Here is a 15,623-nt window from a genome sequence, read left to right as displayed (position 1 = left end):
TGCCTCTTCACCTTTTTGACAAATTCCTTTGAGGTATAGAAACTTCTAAGTTTGAGGAGTTCCCATTTATCTATTTTTTCTTTTGTTGCTTGTGCTTTGGATGTAAAGTTTAGGAAGTGGCTGCCTAATGCAAGGTCTTGAAGATGTTTCCCTATATTAACTTCTGGGAGTTTTACGATACTGTCTTTTATATTGAGATCTTTGATCCACTTTGAGTTAATTTTTGTGTAGGGTGTGAGGGTAGGGGTCCTCTTTCTTTCTTTTGGATATGGATATCCAACTCTCCCAGCCCCATTTGTTGAAAAGACTGTTGTGTCCCAGTTCAGTGGCTTTGGGGGCCTTATCAAAAATCCGCAGATCTGGGGGTCTATCTCCAAATTCTCAGTTCAATTCCATTGATCAATATGTCTATCTTTGTGCCAGTACCATGCTGTTTTGACAACTGTGGCTTTATAACAAGCTTCATGGTCAGGGAGTGTAAGTCCTTCCACTTCGTTTTTCTTTTTTAGAGTGTTTTTAGCAATTCGAGGCAGCTTCCCTTTCCAAATAAATTTGATAACTAGCTTTTGCAAGTCTGCAAAGTAGGTTATTGGAATTTTGATTGGGATTGCATTGAATCTGTAGATGAGTTTTGGTAGAATTGACATCTTAATGACATTTAGCCTTCCTATCCATGAACATGGAATATTTTTCCATCTTTTAAGGTCCCCTTCTATTTCTTTTAGTAGAGTTATGTAGTTTTCTTTGTATAGGTCTTTTACATCTTTGGTTAAGTTTATTCCTAGGTACTTGATTTTTTTAGTTGCTATTGAAAATGCTATCTTTTTCTCGAGTGTCTCTTCAATTTGTTCATTTCTAGCATAAAGAAACATTACTGACTTATGTGTATTAGTCTTGTATCCTGCTACTTTGCTAAATTTGTTTATTAGCTCTAGTAGCTGTATCGACAATTTCTCAGGGTTTTCCAGATATGAGATCATATCATCTGCGAACAATGAAAGTTTTACTTCTTCCTTTCCAATTTGGATGCATTTTATTTCTTTGTCTTGCCAGATTGCCCTGGCTAGCACTTCCAGCACAATGTTGAATAACAGTGGTGACAGCGGGCATCCTTGTCTTGTTCCTGATCTTAGAGGGAAGGCTTTCAGTCTCTCACCATTGAGTACTGTGCTGGCTGTGGGTTTTTCATATATGCTCTTTATCATACTGAGGAAGTTTCCTTCAATTCCTACCTTTTGAAGTGTTTTTATGAAAAAGGGATGTTGGATTTTGTTGAATGCTTCTTCAGCGTCTATTGAGATCATTTGATTTTTCTCTTTTGATTTGTTAATGTCTTGTAATACATTGATTGATTTTCTTATGTTGAACTATCCTTGCATGCCTGGAATGAACCCCACTTGGTCATGGTGTATGATTTTTTTAATGTGTCTTTGGATTCAATTTGCAAGTATTTTGTTGAGAATTTTTGCCTCTGTATTCATTAGGGAGATAGGCCTGTAGTTTTCCTTTTTTGTAGCATCTTTGCCTGGTTTTGGTATTAGATTGATGTTAGCTTCATAAAATGAGTTAGGTAGTGTTCCATTTTCTTCAATGTTGTGAAAGAATTTAAGTAAGATTGGTGTCAGTTCTTTTTGGAAAGTTTGGTAGAATTCCCCTGTGAAGCCATCTGGCCCTGGGCATTTATTTGTGGGAAGCTTTTTGATGACTGATTGGATCTCTTTGCTTGTGATTGGTTGGTTGAGGTCTTCTATTTCTTCTCTGGTCAGCCTAGGTTGTTCATATGTTTCCAGGAAATTGTCCATTTCCTCTACATTATCCAATTTGTTGGCATAGAGTTGTTCATAGTATCCTCTTATAATTTTTTAATTTCTTCGGTATCCGCAGTAATGTCACCTTTCTCATTCATTATTTTGTTTATATGGGTTGTCTCTCTTTTTTATTTTGTCAGTCTAGCTAGGGGCTTGTCAATCTTCCTGATCTTCTCAAAGAACCAGCTTTTGGTGTTACTTATTCTCTCTATTCTTTTTTTGTTCTCTATGTCATTTATTTCTGCTTTAATCCCACAAGGTTCAGAGACTCTGTTCACATTTTTTCATTCCTTTTTTCTTTCTGCTCCTCAACCTGAATCATTCAGTTGTCTTGTCTTTGAGTTCACTGATTCTTTCTTCTGCTCATTTCTGTGGTGGAAACATTATTCATTCTGCTGTGGAAATTATTCATTTCAGTTATAGTGCTCTTCAACTCCAGTATTTCTGTTTGGTTCCTTTTAAAAATTTCTCTCTATTGAGATTCTCATATTGTTCATTCATTGCTTTACTGATATCTTTTAGTTCTTCTTCAATGCTTTCCTTTATCTTCTTGAGCTTGTTGAAGATCACTTTTTTAAAATCTTTTTCCAGTATGACTAGAGTCTGGTTTTGTTGACTGATAGTTTCTGGCTTTTTATCTTTTTACTTTGAATGGGCCATTATTTCATGTTTCTTTTTTTGTTGTGTAATCTTTTGTTGCACCTTGTACAGTGTAATATTTTTAAATATTGGCTCTAGGATTTAGTCCCTGAGCTGTCTGTCCCTTAATTTTGTATCCAGCTAGTGATATGACAGAAATTTCATTGCATGTCAGGGGCTAACAAAACAAATAAACCAATGCAAAAAACACATTCACAGTCTTTGCAGATTGGCTCTGCTTTGGCTAATGCTCCTCTTCATAGTTTAGCTGTCCTACCAAGAAGATCATCTCATGGCAAATGTGAAGTACAGGGTTCTCTCTGTCTTTTCTGAGCCTGCATTTTGTCCCGGGCTTGTGCTTTTGCTTATGGTCTTAGGAATTCTTCCATTTGCAGGAATTCTTATGCTCCTTTTACTCCCTGTGAAATAGACTTTCTCCCCTTCCTGGGTGCTGTATGTATGACTTAAAGCAGGTAATCCTTGGCCCCAGGCCACTTTGACTTAATGTTTTCTTATACTGCTTTAGTTGTCTGCAAGCTGTTTCTGCTTATAGGACAAGTTCTGGGATGGTGAGCCTGAGATATGTTTCCTGTTTCAGCCTTTCGTGCTGCCACCTGATAGACTGGCCCTGACATACAGGCACATAGGGGTTACTCTGCTTCTGCTGGAACAGGGCCCAGGACCCACAAAGAGAGCACAGGCTGGCTCCACACCACACTATGGAGGGGTTGGGAGAGGGTCCAGCAAGGGTGCCAGGAGCTTCTCCTACCAATTTTTAAAGCTGAATTTTCTTTATTTGGCATCTTCCCAGTTACTGCAACCCTTTAACTGTTTTCCAGAGTTCTGAGGAAGTGCCTCTGCTAGTTTTTGCTAGTTGTTCAAAGATTCTTTGGGGGAACAACACCCTGGCACATCTTACATCACCATTGTGGTTAACCAGAAGCTGTTCATGAGCACACTTGAGCACAAGTTATAAGCAGCCCACTGTAAAAGAAAGGGGGCTGTGAGAATTAATGCAATGTTATGTAGCCAGGAGAAGTCATTTTTTGCAGAGCTATGTATCAGTTTTTGTCTTACTTTTACTTTTTCATGTAGTGTGTACTAGTTTGCTAATGCTGCCAGGATGCGAAGCACCAGAAATGGATGGGCTTTTATAAAGGGGGTTTATTTGGTTACAAAGTTACAGTCTTAAGGCCATAAAGTGTCCAAGGTAATGCATCAACAATCGGGTACCTTCACTGGAGGATGGCCAATGTTGTCTGGAAAACCTCTATTAGCTGGGAAGGCATGTGGCTGGTGTCTGCTCCAGAGTTCTGGTTTCAAAATGGCTTTCTCCCAGGATGTTCCTCTCTAGGCTGCAGCTCCTGCTCAAAATGTCACTCTCAGTTTCTCTTGGGGCATTTTTCCTCTCTTAGCTTCTCCGGAGCAAAATCTGCTTTTAACAGCCATCTTCAAACTGTCTCACATCTGCAGCTCCTGTGCATTCTTCAAAATGTCCCTCATGGCTGTAGCAAGTTCACTCCTGTCTGAGCTTATATAGTGCTCTAGTAAACCTATTCAAGGCCCATGCGGAATGGGCAGGGCCACACCTCCATGGAAATTATCCAATCAGAGCCATCACCCACAGTTGGGTGGGGCTCATCTCCACGGAAACAACCTAATCCAAACGTTCCAACTTAATCCCCACTAATATGTCTGCCCCCACAAGATTGCATCAAAGAACATGGTCTTTTCTGGGGGACATAATACATACAGTCTGGTACACACTGTTTTGGCCTGACATTTCTGTATACAATTTTTTGCAATTTACTCTGCTTTTCCTTTTCTTCCATTCTTTCCTTCAGATCTGGTTTCCACTAGTCCTCTCATATTCTATGAAGGCTGGTTACACAGATGTTTTTTTGTGGCAGATTGCCTTTGTTTTCATCTCCTAAGCTTTGATTTCTTGCTCAGTTTTTTTTTTCTGCTTTGCTATCACAAATTACTTAATTTCAACCACTTTAATATAGATTATTTGATTCTTTGTTTATTCCTAATTCCATGTCTTCACTCATCCTGGAAGTTTTCATCATTCATCTCTAGCAACCGAGTACTACCCACCTTCAAAGTATAGAAAGAATTCTGGCTCAAGTATTAGACTTCATGTTTACTACCTTGGCTTCCTGATTATTTTCTTGTGTTTATGTTAATTCTACAATTAGGCTGTAAGCTCCTTGAGGGCAAGATCTGGAACTTCTATTCATTCTCTAGAGGGTCTAGCAAAATTTTTTGAATGTGATAGAGCTAAGGAGTGCTAAAGCAACCATTTATTTAAGTGCCCAGCAATTGCCAGGAATTATTAGGTAGTTATATTCTTTAACAAAGAATGTTCAGTTCACATTGACTATTGGTATATTAAATATTTTAGTTCAGTACTATTTTGGCAGGCTATTTTCCAAACCTCAATAGGGAGAGTTGACTAAGTTTGCATTCGCATTTTTAGATTTTTTTCCCCTCTTGTCTACTATTGCCATGCAAGTTTGAAGATAGAGGAGAAGTTTTTAAAGATTAAAATGAAAATATTCCATTCTTCCTCCTCTTAGATCTCCTGGCCTTAAACTAAGCAAAACAGAGTCAGGTATTAAGAAACTAGGCTTTATTATTTAAAATTGAAAAAGTTCAGATTTAAAGAGATGTATACTTTGAGATTTCTTTTTCATAATTTAAGAATTTTTATTAACGAAATGTAAAGTTTCCCTTCTATATCCTTAGTATTATCCCCACAGACAGCATTTCATAAAACTTTCATCCAGTAAGTTTTGTCTATACTTTAGGTTTTATTTTCTGGGGAAATGGAGCACAAAGCTTTGCTGTACAATGGAGTGACAAAGTTGCTGAGAGATTGTTGGTTCTTGTTTTTCAGGTGGTTGGCAATACGACTTCTGGAAGTTACAGTTACAGCATCCAGAAGAGTCTGGCTTTTGCATATGTCCCTGTAGAACTAAGTAAAGTGGGACAACAAGTAGAAGTTGAACTATTAGGCAAAAATTACCCAGCAGTCGTCATACAAGAACCCTTGGTATTGACAGAACCAACCAGAAACCGGCTTCAGAAGAAAGGTGGAAAGGATACAATTTGAACAAGTCCTTCTGCAGTCAACTGAATTATGGTTGCTATATGCCTATACTTGAAATTATAATTGGTTCCCTAGGGCAACAGGGGAAAACAAGAATTCATTTCAAAATTATCAAAATCTAGATTTAGAATCTCAATAAAGCCTTTCTCTAAATAGCTTTTTCTAAGCAAGATACAATGTTGGATTAGTGATTTATGTTGTTCTTTCAAATGAACAAATTCTAAAATGAATGTTTTTTACTACTGCATGTTGTTGTTTATGAAACTTAATCAGCAAAACATTTAGGTGTTTATTAATAATATACATTCATTATTGTAACTGAATTAGAGGGCATTATATAACGGAGGACTATATGCATATGTTTCTTGGTGGCTGAAAACAAATTAATGTTGGTGGATGTACTTCAATGAGAAATTATTTTTAGGTGAGTAGGTGACAGTTTTAATTTTTCATTATATATCCATGATGAAAATAGTAAAATTTAACCTTGACATGAGTAACATTTTTATTCAATTCTCTGAAATATTTATTAATTTCTTAATTACTTCCCTGAAAGCCAGTTTTGTTTTATCATTATTGTCCTTTCAAAGGTTGTTTAGAAGAGAAATTGAGAAAAAGAACAGAGTCTTCCCAAGGAAGCAGTACTTGTAAACCTTCAAAGATAAGGCTGAAACATAAATAGGTCGTGCCAGAATAAACACACTTTGAATACTGAACAAACACAGTTTGAATACTGAACACCTCTTCTTTGGGAAGGAATAAATGCAAGTTGACATCACACTGTGCAGTTTGAATATCATTTCACAAAGCATTTGACAAAACAGATCAAACAAAAGCTTAAGAGCTGACAGGATTTCCCTGAATGCTATGTACAACAAAAAAAGAAAATGAATCCAGTTAGAAATAATTCTGTGAAATACTTCTTGAAATTATTTGGGTGCAATGACTGAATAAATCAGAAAATGTTTGTAAAAGGTGGCTTATCATTTATAATTAATTTAAATTAAACATGCATTTGTTACATATTTATTGAACTTTTCCTAGGTTTTAAAGAAAGCTGAATGTGAAGCATAAGATTCTGCAATTAACATAAACTTTAAATTAATTTCTTAACTTGCAAGTTTTGAAAAGGTGCCAAATTTCTGTTTTAAATGTTTCATTAAAAGTGATCATATATTGTAACTCTTCAATGTGCCGTTCATTTCTCTTTGGAATATATTCTTACATAACAAGGAGATCTTCTTGGTAACAAACATTTCCTAATTATTTGGGAATATTTTCCAGGCTTTTTATCTCAGATCTGGTGGTAGGTGCTGGCTAAAGCCTTTGGCTATGAATTGGAGGATCCAGCCTGTCATTCTCCATCTCTCTGTAGCTCCATGACTTACCATCTCTGGATTCATCTTATGCAAAGTAGGTTTAGACTCATCTAGTTTCTTGGATACTGTAATGGCAAGGGGCAATAATGAAAATACAACAATAGTGAATTCATATCATACAGTTTGTGTTTACGCTGGGATGTAAACAGAAAAGAACATTCAAATGAACACTAAGCTTTAAAGGAAATCCCTACTCACAGTACTAAAGGAGTCTACTTTTGATTTCCTTAAGAAGTTATCTTTCCCCCTTGTGGTATGTTAGGTGCTGTTCGGTTCTGTAGGTGACCCCAGCACCCTACTCCCACCCAGCCAGTGGTCCTGGCCTAGACAAAAGCTCCAGCCTCAGCCAATCCACAGCCTGAACAACCTGGGGTGAGTTAACCAGACTTCCTAACTTAGGAATTTGAACTGTGAAACATCAGAGAATAACTTGATTAGTAATAAAAGCTAAAGCTGAAAAGATGCAAAGAAAGAGAAGCCTTCATGCCTTGAGCCTTAGGGTGACAAGAGCTCCTGAAAAAGAGGGTGGGCCTGAAAGAGACAGAGAAAGACCTGTTCCCGATGGCTTTTCAGTCAGTTCTTGGGTGAGAGCTACTGAGAACCACTAGCTTCTGTAAAGTGGGCCATACACTGAGAGAAGCCTCAAGAGAATGGGCCCAGGATTAGTGTCAGTTGTGAACAGCGAACAACCAGCATGCTTAGAAGTGCTTTGGGGATGTGCAGAAGCCCATGTCCACAGCTCAGGAAAAATCATTCTCAAGAATTTGATGATGAATGGTAGGTGCTTTCTTACCTCGAGTTAGAAAAGCTTTTTGGGACTGCAAAATCACTTTCCAATCAACACATTATCAAAATGTTTATGGATATTGTTACGTTGCTAATGTTCACATCCTAACTAATCTATGTCTTTCTCCTTTTCTACTGATAGGAAAGGTGACAGAAAAAAATTAAGTATGCTGTGTGAGAAATTAAATAGCAGCCACGCTAGATTCTGAAATTTTACTGAGAGGATTTTGTACATATATGAATGGGACAAAAGGAAAGGTTGATATTATCAGGAAACAGAACAGCTGTAAAAGGAAGAAAGATTCAGATACATATTTAGGATCCTCCAGATAAAGTCTCAAAAAAGCAGGGATCTCAAACTCAGGTTAATTATATCCTTTGCTTGAATATTCATACAAAAATATAAACTACCACCTTGCTTTTGTTTATCTTCCTGCCATTAACAAATCTTTAGAATAGTTCAGTAGCTTATAGAAAGCTGCATCTTGAATTCCAAAAGGGTAACATGTTATTTACCTATTTTTCTCCAGGTATAGGTTTTGAAAGTATTAATGTAGCCATGAAGCATAGATGTGGTGAGGTGGCATAAAGTCTACTGTATTGAGAACCTGAAGACCTGCTTTTCCCAGCTCTGCCAAGCACGGACTACATAATCTTCTACTGGAGGCTTTCCTATATAAGTTCTATGAGCAATTGCTTTCCTTAGTGAAATATTTACTAATCTACTATGTCCACTGAGTGCTTACTGTAGGCCAGGCACTGGTAAACCAGTGGTGGGCGAAACAGAAATGGCCCTTGCCTTCATGAAGCTTACAGATTAGAAAGATCAAGCATGTAACTCAAAAAAGTAAATATTTAGTTAAAAACTGTGGTGTCATGAAAGCCAAAGGAAAACATTTTGAGAAGGAGGGAGTGGCAAACAGTGTCAGAAGGTAAAGCAGAGATCAAGTAAGATGAAGGGCTAAAAAAGTATCCTTTGGGTTAAGCAAGAGGGTGGTCATTGGTCATTTGGCATGAACAGTTTTAGGGAATCAGTGAGGACAGAAGCCAGTCTGCATTGACAATAGGAGATAGGTGTAGAGACAGGGAACATAGAATCTCATCATCCAGGAGCAACTTCTTAATAAAATAGGTTATAAAGGATTTTTATTTTCCTAGGCTGCTTAAAGCAATACCATGAAATGAGTTCAGCTTAAACAATGGAAATTTATTAGCTACGGTCAAAGTCTGGGAAGATGTCCAAATCAAAGTATCATCAAGGGGATGCTTTCTTCCCAAAGCCCGTCTGCTGGTGAACTTTGGCTCCTCTGCTGCAAGGCAAGGCTCATGGCGGCATCTGCTGGTCTCTCCCTTTACTTCCAGTTTCCACTGATTTCAGCTTCTTGCTTCCGTGAGTTTCCCCCTTTTTGTCTGAATTTCACTCTTATAAAGGACTCCAGTAAAAGGATTAAGACCAATCTTGATTGAGGTGGGTTGTACCTTAACTGAAGTAGCTTCATCAAAAGGCCCTACTTACAATAGGTCCATACCCGCAGAAATGGATTAGCTTTAAGAACATGATTTTCTGAGATACATAAAGTTCCAAAACCACCACAAAGGGTATCAGTTAGGAATCATTCAGTTGCAAGTAAGAAAATCTCCAATTAACAATAGTTTAAACAACTGTTTATTTTATTAAATCACATAACAAGTCTGGAGGTGGGCTCAATTAAGTATCTCAGTTCTCTTTGCCACTCTGTCATCTTCATATTTATTGCTTCATGGTCACGGTTGCAATTGTTATATTCTCACATGGTCACACTCACAGCAAGATTAAGGGGACATGCCTCCTTATGAGTATTTTATTAGGAAACACCATTTTTTCTAAATCTTCCATCCTATCAGTAGAATTCTCCTTGTATTTCCTTGGCCAAAACTGAATCATATGCTCATCCCTAAATCAAACACAATGAGATTATAATGTCTGATTTACACCAATAAGATTTTATTCCCTTGACCTAAGGGTGGAGCCTACCTTCCTTGGACACATTGCTGCCAGGAACAAACTCAGGATTTTTTATACTAGTGGGGAGAGCAAATTGCTAACTGATACAAAAACCAATAGTGTCTGCCACAGAGTACACTTACTCTTATGCATATTCCTATTAAGCCATGACCCAAAAAGAAACACATACATAAAACAGAGTATTTAAGTGTTCTTTTCCTTTTATTACAAAGCAAATACAATAGATGATATTCTATAAATTGTAAAAATACAGCTATATCAAGCTGCCAGGGTACTTGCTCTTCCACATGTCCATCCCTATGGAAAAATCACCTGAGAAGGCTCTACAACCTGAGATGCAGACAATAGGAGGTAAATGATAAAGAATTTAAAACAATAATAAAACCAACTAAAAGTCAATCTGTTTTTATTATAACCACATCCTGGCAATTCTAAATGATGCCATTAATAAATTCTCCCCCCCCCCAAATCTTTTTGTTTAGTATAAATATTTTGTTGTTGTTTTAATCATATATATACACTTCAAATCAGCACATTTTAATGAATTCCACCTTAATGAACATTGTAATCGATGTGGAAGTTAATTTGGAGAACCCCAGTTATACCACTGGCCCCAAATATTCAGATTTGAATATTCAAAATGAAATACAGTGGAGGCGGGGCAAGATGGCAGACTGGTGAGCTGTATGTTTTAGTTACTCCTCCAGGAAAGTAGGTAAAAAGCCAGGAACTGCGTGGACTGGACACCACAGAGCAATCTGTCTTTGGGCATACTTCATACAACACTCATGAAAACGTGGAACTGCTGAGATCACCGAAATCTGTAAGTTTTTGCGGCCAGGGGACCCGGGCCCCTCCCTGCCAGGCTCAGTCCCGGGGGAGGAGGGGCTGTCAGCTCCAGGAAGGAGAAGGGAGAATTGCAGTGGCTGCTCTCATCGGAAACTCATTCTACTGATTCAAACTCCAACCATAGATAGACTGAGGCCAGACACCAGAGACTCTGAGAGCAGCCAGCCCAGCAGAGAGGAGACGGGCATAGAAGGAAAACAACACGAGAAGCTCCAAAGTAAAAGCAGAGGATTTTTGGAGTTCTGGTGAACACAGAAAGGGGAAGGGCGGAGATCAGGCCTTGAGGCGCATATGCAAATCCCGAAGCAAGGCTGATCTCTCTGCCCAGGGCACCTTTCCTTAATGGCCCTGGTTGCTTTGTCTATTAGCATTTCAATAACCCATTAGATCTCTGAGGAGGGCCGTTTTTTTTTTTTTTTTTTTTTTTTTTTTTAAATCCTTTTTGCTTTTTCTAAAACAATTACTCTAAGAAGCTCAATACAGAAAGCTTCAAAGAATTGAAATTTGGGCACGTCAAGTCAAGAGCAGAAATAAGAGAGCTCTGAGACAAAAGGCAATAATCCAGTGGCTGAGAAAATTCACTAAACAACACAACTTCCCAAGAAAAGGGGGGTGTCCGCTCACAGCCACCATCCTGGTGGACAGGAAACACTCCTGCCCATCGCCAGCCCCATAGCCCAGAGCTGCCCCAGACAACCCAGTGTGACGGAAGTGCTTCAAATAACAGGCACACACCACAAAACTGGGCGTGGACATTAGCCTTCCCTGCAACCTCAGCTGAATGTCCCAGAGCTGGGAAGGGGGAGCAGTGTGAATTAACAGAGCCCCATTCAGCCATCATTTGAGCAGACTGGGAGCCTCCCAACACAGCCCAGCAGCCCAGAACTGCCCTGGGGGGACGGCACTCACCTGTGACATAGCACAGTCATCCCTCAACAGAGGACCCGGGGTGCACAGCCTGGAAGAGGGGCCCACTTGCAAGTCTCAGGAGCCATACGCCAATACCAAAGACTTGTGGGTCAGTGGCAGAGACAAACTGTGGCAGGACTGAACTGAAGGATTAGACTATTGCAGTAGCTTTAAAACTCTAGGATCATCAGGGAGATTTGATTGTTAGGGCCACCCCCCCTCCCCGACTGCCCAGAAACACGCCCCACATACAGGGCAGGCAACACCAACTACACACACAAGCTTGGGACACCAATTGGGCCCCACAAGACTCACTCCCCCACTCACCAAAAAGGCTAAGCAGGGGAGATCTGGCTTGTGGAGAACAGGTGGCTCGTGGACGCCACCTGCTGGTTAGTTAGAGAAAGTGTACTCCACGAAGCTGTAGATCTGATAAATTAGAGATAAGGACTTCAACTGGTCTACAAACCCTAAAAGAACCCTATCAAGGACAGCAAATGCCACGAGGCCAAAAACAACAGAAAATTATAAAGCATATGAAAAAACCAGACGATATGGATAACCCAAGCCCAAGCACCCAAATCAAAAGACCAGAAGAGACACACCTAGAGCAGCTACTCAAAGAACTAAAGATGAACAATGAGACCCTAGTACGGGATATGAAAGAAATCAAGAAGACCCTAGAAGAGCATAAAGAAGACATTGCAAGACTAAATAAAAAAATGGATGATCTTATGGAAATTAAAGAAACTGTTGACCAAATTAAAAAGATTCTGGACACTCATAGTACAAGACTAGAGGAAGTTGAACAACGAATCAGTGACCTGGAAGATGACAGAATGGAAAATGAAAGCATAAAAGAAAGAATGGGGAAAAAAACTGAAAAACTCGAAATGGACCTCAGGGATATGATAGATAATATGAAGCGTCCGAATATAAGACTCATTGGTGTCCCAGAAGGGGAAGAAAAGGGTAAAGGTCTAGGAAGAGTATTCAAAGAAATTGTTGGGGAAAACTTCCCAAATCTTCTAAACAACATAAATACACAAATCATAAATGCTCAGCGAACTCCAAATAGAATAAATCCAAAAAAACCCACTCCGAGACATATACTGATCACACTGTCAAACATAGAAGAGAAGGAGCAAGTTCTGAAAGCAGCAAGAGAAAAGCAATTCACCACATACAAAGGAAACAGCATAAGACTAAGTAGTGACTACTCAGCAGCCACCATGGAGGCGAGAAGGCAATGGCACGATATATTTAAAATTCTGAGAGAGAGGAATTTCCAGCCAAGAATACTTTATCCAGCAAAGCTCTCCTTCAAATTTGAGGGAGAGCTTAAATTTTTCACAGACAAAGAAATGCTGAGAGAATTTGCTAACAAGAGACCTGCCCTACTGGAGATACTAAAGGGAGCCCTACAGACAGAGAAACAAAGACAGGACAGAGAGACTTGGAGAAAGGTTCAGTACTAAAGAGATTCGGTATGGGTACAATAAAGGATATTAATAGAGAGAGGGAAAAATATGGCAAACATAATCCAAAGGATAAGATGGCCGATTCAAGAAATGCCTTCACGGTTTTAACGTTGAATGTAAATGGATTAAACTCCCCAATTAAAAGATATAGATTCGCAGAATGGATCAAAAAAAATGAACCATCAATATGTTGCATACAAGAGACTCATCTTAGACACAGGGACACAAAGAAATTGAAAGTGAAAGGATGGAAAAAAATATTTCATGCAAGCTACAGCCAAAAGAAAGCAGGTGTAGCAATATTAATCTCAGATAAAATAGACTTCAAATGCAGGGATGTTTTGAGAGACAAAGAAGGCCACTACATACTAATAAAAGGGGCAATTCAGCAAGAAGAAATAACAATCGTAAATGTCTATGCACCCAATCAAGGTGCCACAAAATACATGAGAGAAACATTGGCAAAACTAAAGGAAGCAATTGATGTTTCCACAATAATTGTGGGAGACTTCAACACATCACTCTCTCCTATAGATAGATCAACCAGACAGAAGACCAATAAGGAAATTGAAAACCTAAACAATCTGATAAATGAATTAGATTTAACAGACATCTACAGGACATTACATCCCAAATCACCAGGATACACATACTTTTCTAGTGCTCACGGAACTTTCTCCAGAATAGATCATATGCTGGGACATAAAACAAGCCTCAATAAATTTAAAAAGATTGAAATCATTCAAAGCACATTCTCTGACCACAATGGAATACAATTAGAAGTCAATAACCATCAGAGACTTAGAAAATTCACAAATACCTGGAGGTTAAACAACACACTCCTAAACAATCAGTGGGTTAAAGAAGAAATAGCAAGAGAAATTGCTAAATATATAGAGACGAATGAAAATGAGAACACAACATACCAAAACCTATGGGATGCAGCAAAAGCAGTGCTAAGGGGGAAATTTATAGCACTAAATGCATATATTAAAAAGGAAGAAAGAGCCAAAATCAAAGAACTAATGGATCAACTGAAGAAGCTAGAAAATGAACAGCAAACCAATCCTAAACCAAGTACAAGAAAAGAAATAACAAGGATTAAAGCAGAAATAAATGACATAGAGAACAAAAAAACAATAGAAAGGATAAATATCACCAAAAGTTGGTTCTTTGAGAAGATCAACAAGATTGACAAGCCCCTAGCTAGACTGACAAAATCAAAAAGAGAGAAGACCCATATAAACAAAATAATGAATGAAAAAGGTGACATAACTGCAGATCCTGAAGAAATTAAAAAAATTATAAGAGGATATTATGGCTTTTCCGCCCGCTCCCCCCTCCCCCCGGTGCCGCTCCAGCCGCTCCGCGCTCGCTCCGAGCTCCGGGCTCCTGCCACGCCAGCGCCGCTGCCGCCGCCTCCCTCCAGCCGCCATCATGATCATCTACCGGGACCTCATCAGCCATGATGAGATGTTCTCTGACATTTACAAGATCCGGGAGATCGCGGACGGGCTGTGCCTCGAGGTGGAGGGGAAGATGGTCAGTAGGACAGAGGGTGGCATTGATGACTCGCTCATTGGTGGAAATGCCTCTGCTGAAGGCCCCGAGGGTGAAGGTACCGAAAGCACAGTCGTCACCGGTGTTGATATTGTCATGAACCATCACTTGCAGGAAACTAGCTTCACAAAAGAAGCCTACAAAAAGTATATCAAAGATTACATGAAATCAATCAAAGGCAAACTTGAAGAACAGAGACCAGAAAGAGTAAAACCTTTTATGACAGGGGCTGCAGAACAAGTCAAGCACATCCTTGCTAATTTCAAAAACTACCAGTTCTATATTGGTGAAAACATGAATCCAGATGGTATGGTTGCTCTCCTGGACTACCGTGAGGATGGTGTGACCCCATATATGATTTTCTTTAAGGATGGTTTAGAAATGGAGAAATGTTAACAAACTTGGCAATTCCTTGGATCTATCACCTGTCATCATAACTGGCTGCTGCTTGTCATCCACACGATACCAGGACTTAGACAGATGGACTGATGCCATCTTGAACTCATTTATTTTGACCTTGATTTATTTGGAGCGGAGGCATTGTTTTTAAGAAAAACATGTCATGTAGGTTGTCTAAAAATAAAAATGCATTTAAACTCAAAAAAAAAAAAAAAGAGGATATTATGAACAACTGTATGGCAACAAACTGGATAATGTAGAAGAAATGGACAATTTCCTGGAAACATATGAACAACCTAGACTGACCAGAGAAGAAATAGAAGACCTCAACCAACCCATCACAAGCAAAGAGATCCAATCAGTCATCAAAAATCTTCCCACAAATAAATGCCCAGGGCCAGATGGCTTCACAGGGGAATTCTACCAAACTTTCCAGAAAGAACTGACACCAATCTTACTCAAACTCTTTCAAAACATTGAAAAAAATGGAACACTACCTAACTCATTTTATGAAGCTAACATCAATCTAATACCAAAACCAGGCAAAGATGCTACAAAAAAGGAAAACTACCGGCCAATCTCCCTAATGAATATAGATGCAAAAATCCTCAACAAAATACTTGCAAATCGAATCCAAAGACACATTAAAAAAATCATACACCATGACCAAGTGGGGTTCATTCCAGGCATGCA

General features: G+C 38.9%; 2 protein-coding genes across 2 annotated transcripts in view; both read left to right on the top strand.

Annotated features, from left to right (window-relative positions):
• The window catches only part of DMGDH (dimethylglycine dehydrogenase), a 107,924-nt gene extending 101,207 nt beyond the window's left edge, over window positions 1–6,717 (top strand). Inside the window, 1 exon segment of the mRNA XM_037801414.1 lies at window positions 5,350–6,717. Within this exon segment, the coding sequence (XP_037657342.1) occupies window positions 5,350–5,565 (216 nt within the window). The 3' untranslated portion in view covers window positions 5,566–6,717.
• Window positions 6,718–14,323: 7,606 nt separating this feature from the next.
• Window positions 14,324–15,145, top strand: LOC119508027 (translationally-controlled tumor protein). Its single transcript, XM_037801451.1, has one exon. The coding sequence runs from the start codon at window positions 14,409–14,411 to the stop codon at window positions 14,925–14,927; it is 519 nt and encodes a 172-aa protein (XP_037657379.1). The 5' UTR covers window positions 14,324–14,408; the 3' UTR covers window positions 14,928–15,145.
• The last annotated feature ends 478 nt before the right edge of the window (window positions 15,146–15,623 follow it).

This window comes from Choloepus didactylus, chromosome 13 (assembly GCF_015220235.1).
Source record: "Choloepus didactylus isolate mChoDid1 chromosome 13, mChoDid1.pri, whole genome shotgun sequence".
In the NCBI taxonomy this organism is placed as follows: Eukaryota; Metazoa; Chordata; class Mammalia; order Pilosa; family Megalonychidae; genus Choloepus; species Choloepus didactylus.
The sequence above is the reverse complement of the archived record's forward strand: the minus strand, read 5'-3'. Positions and strand labels throughout refer to the sequence as shown.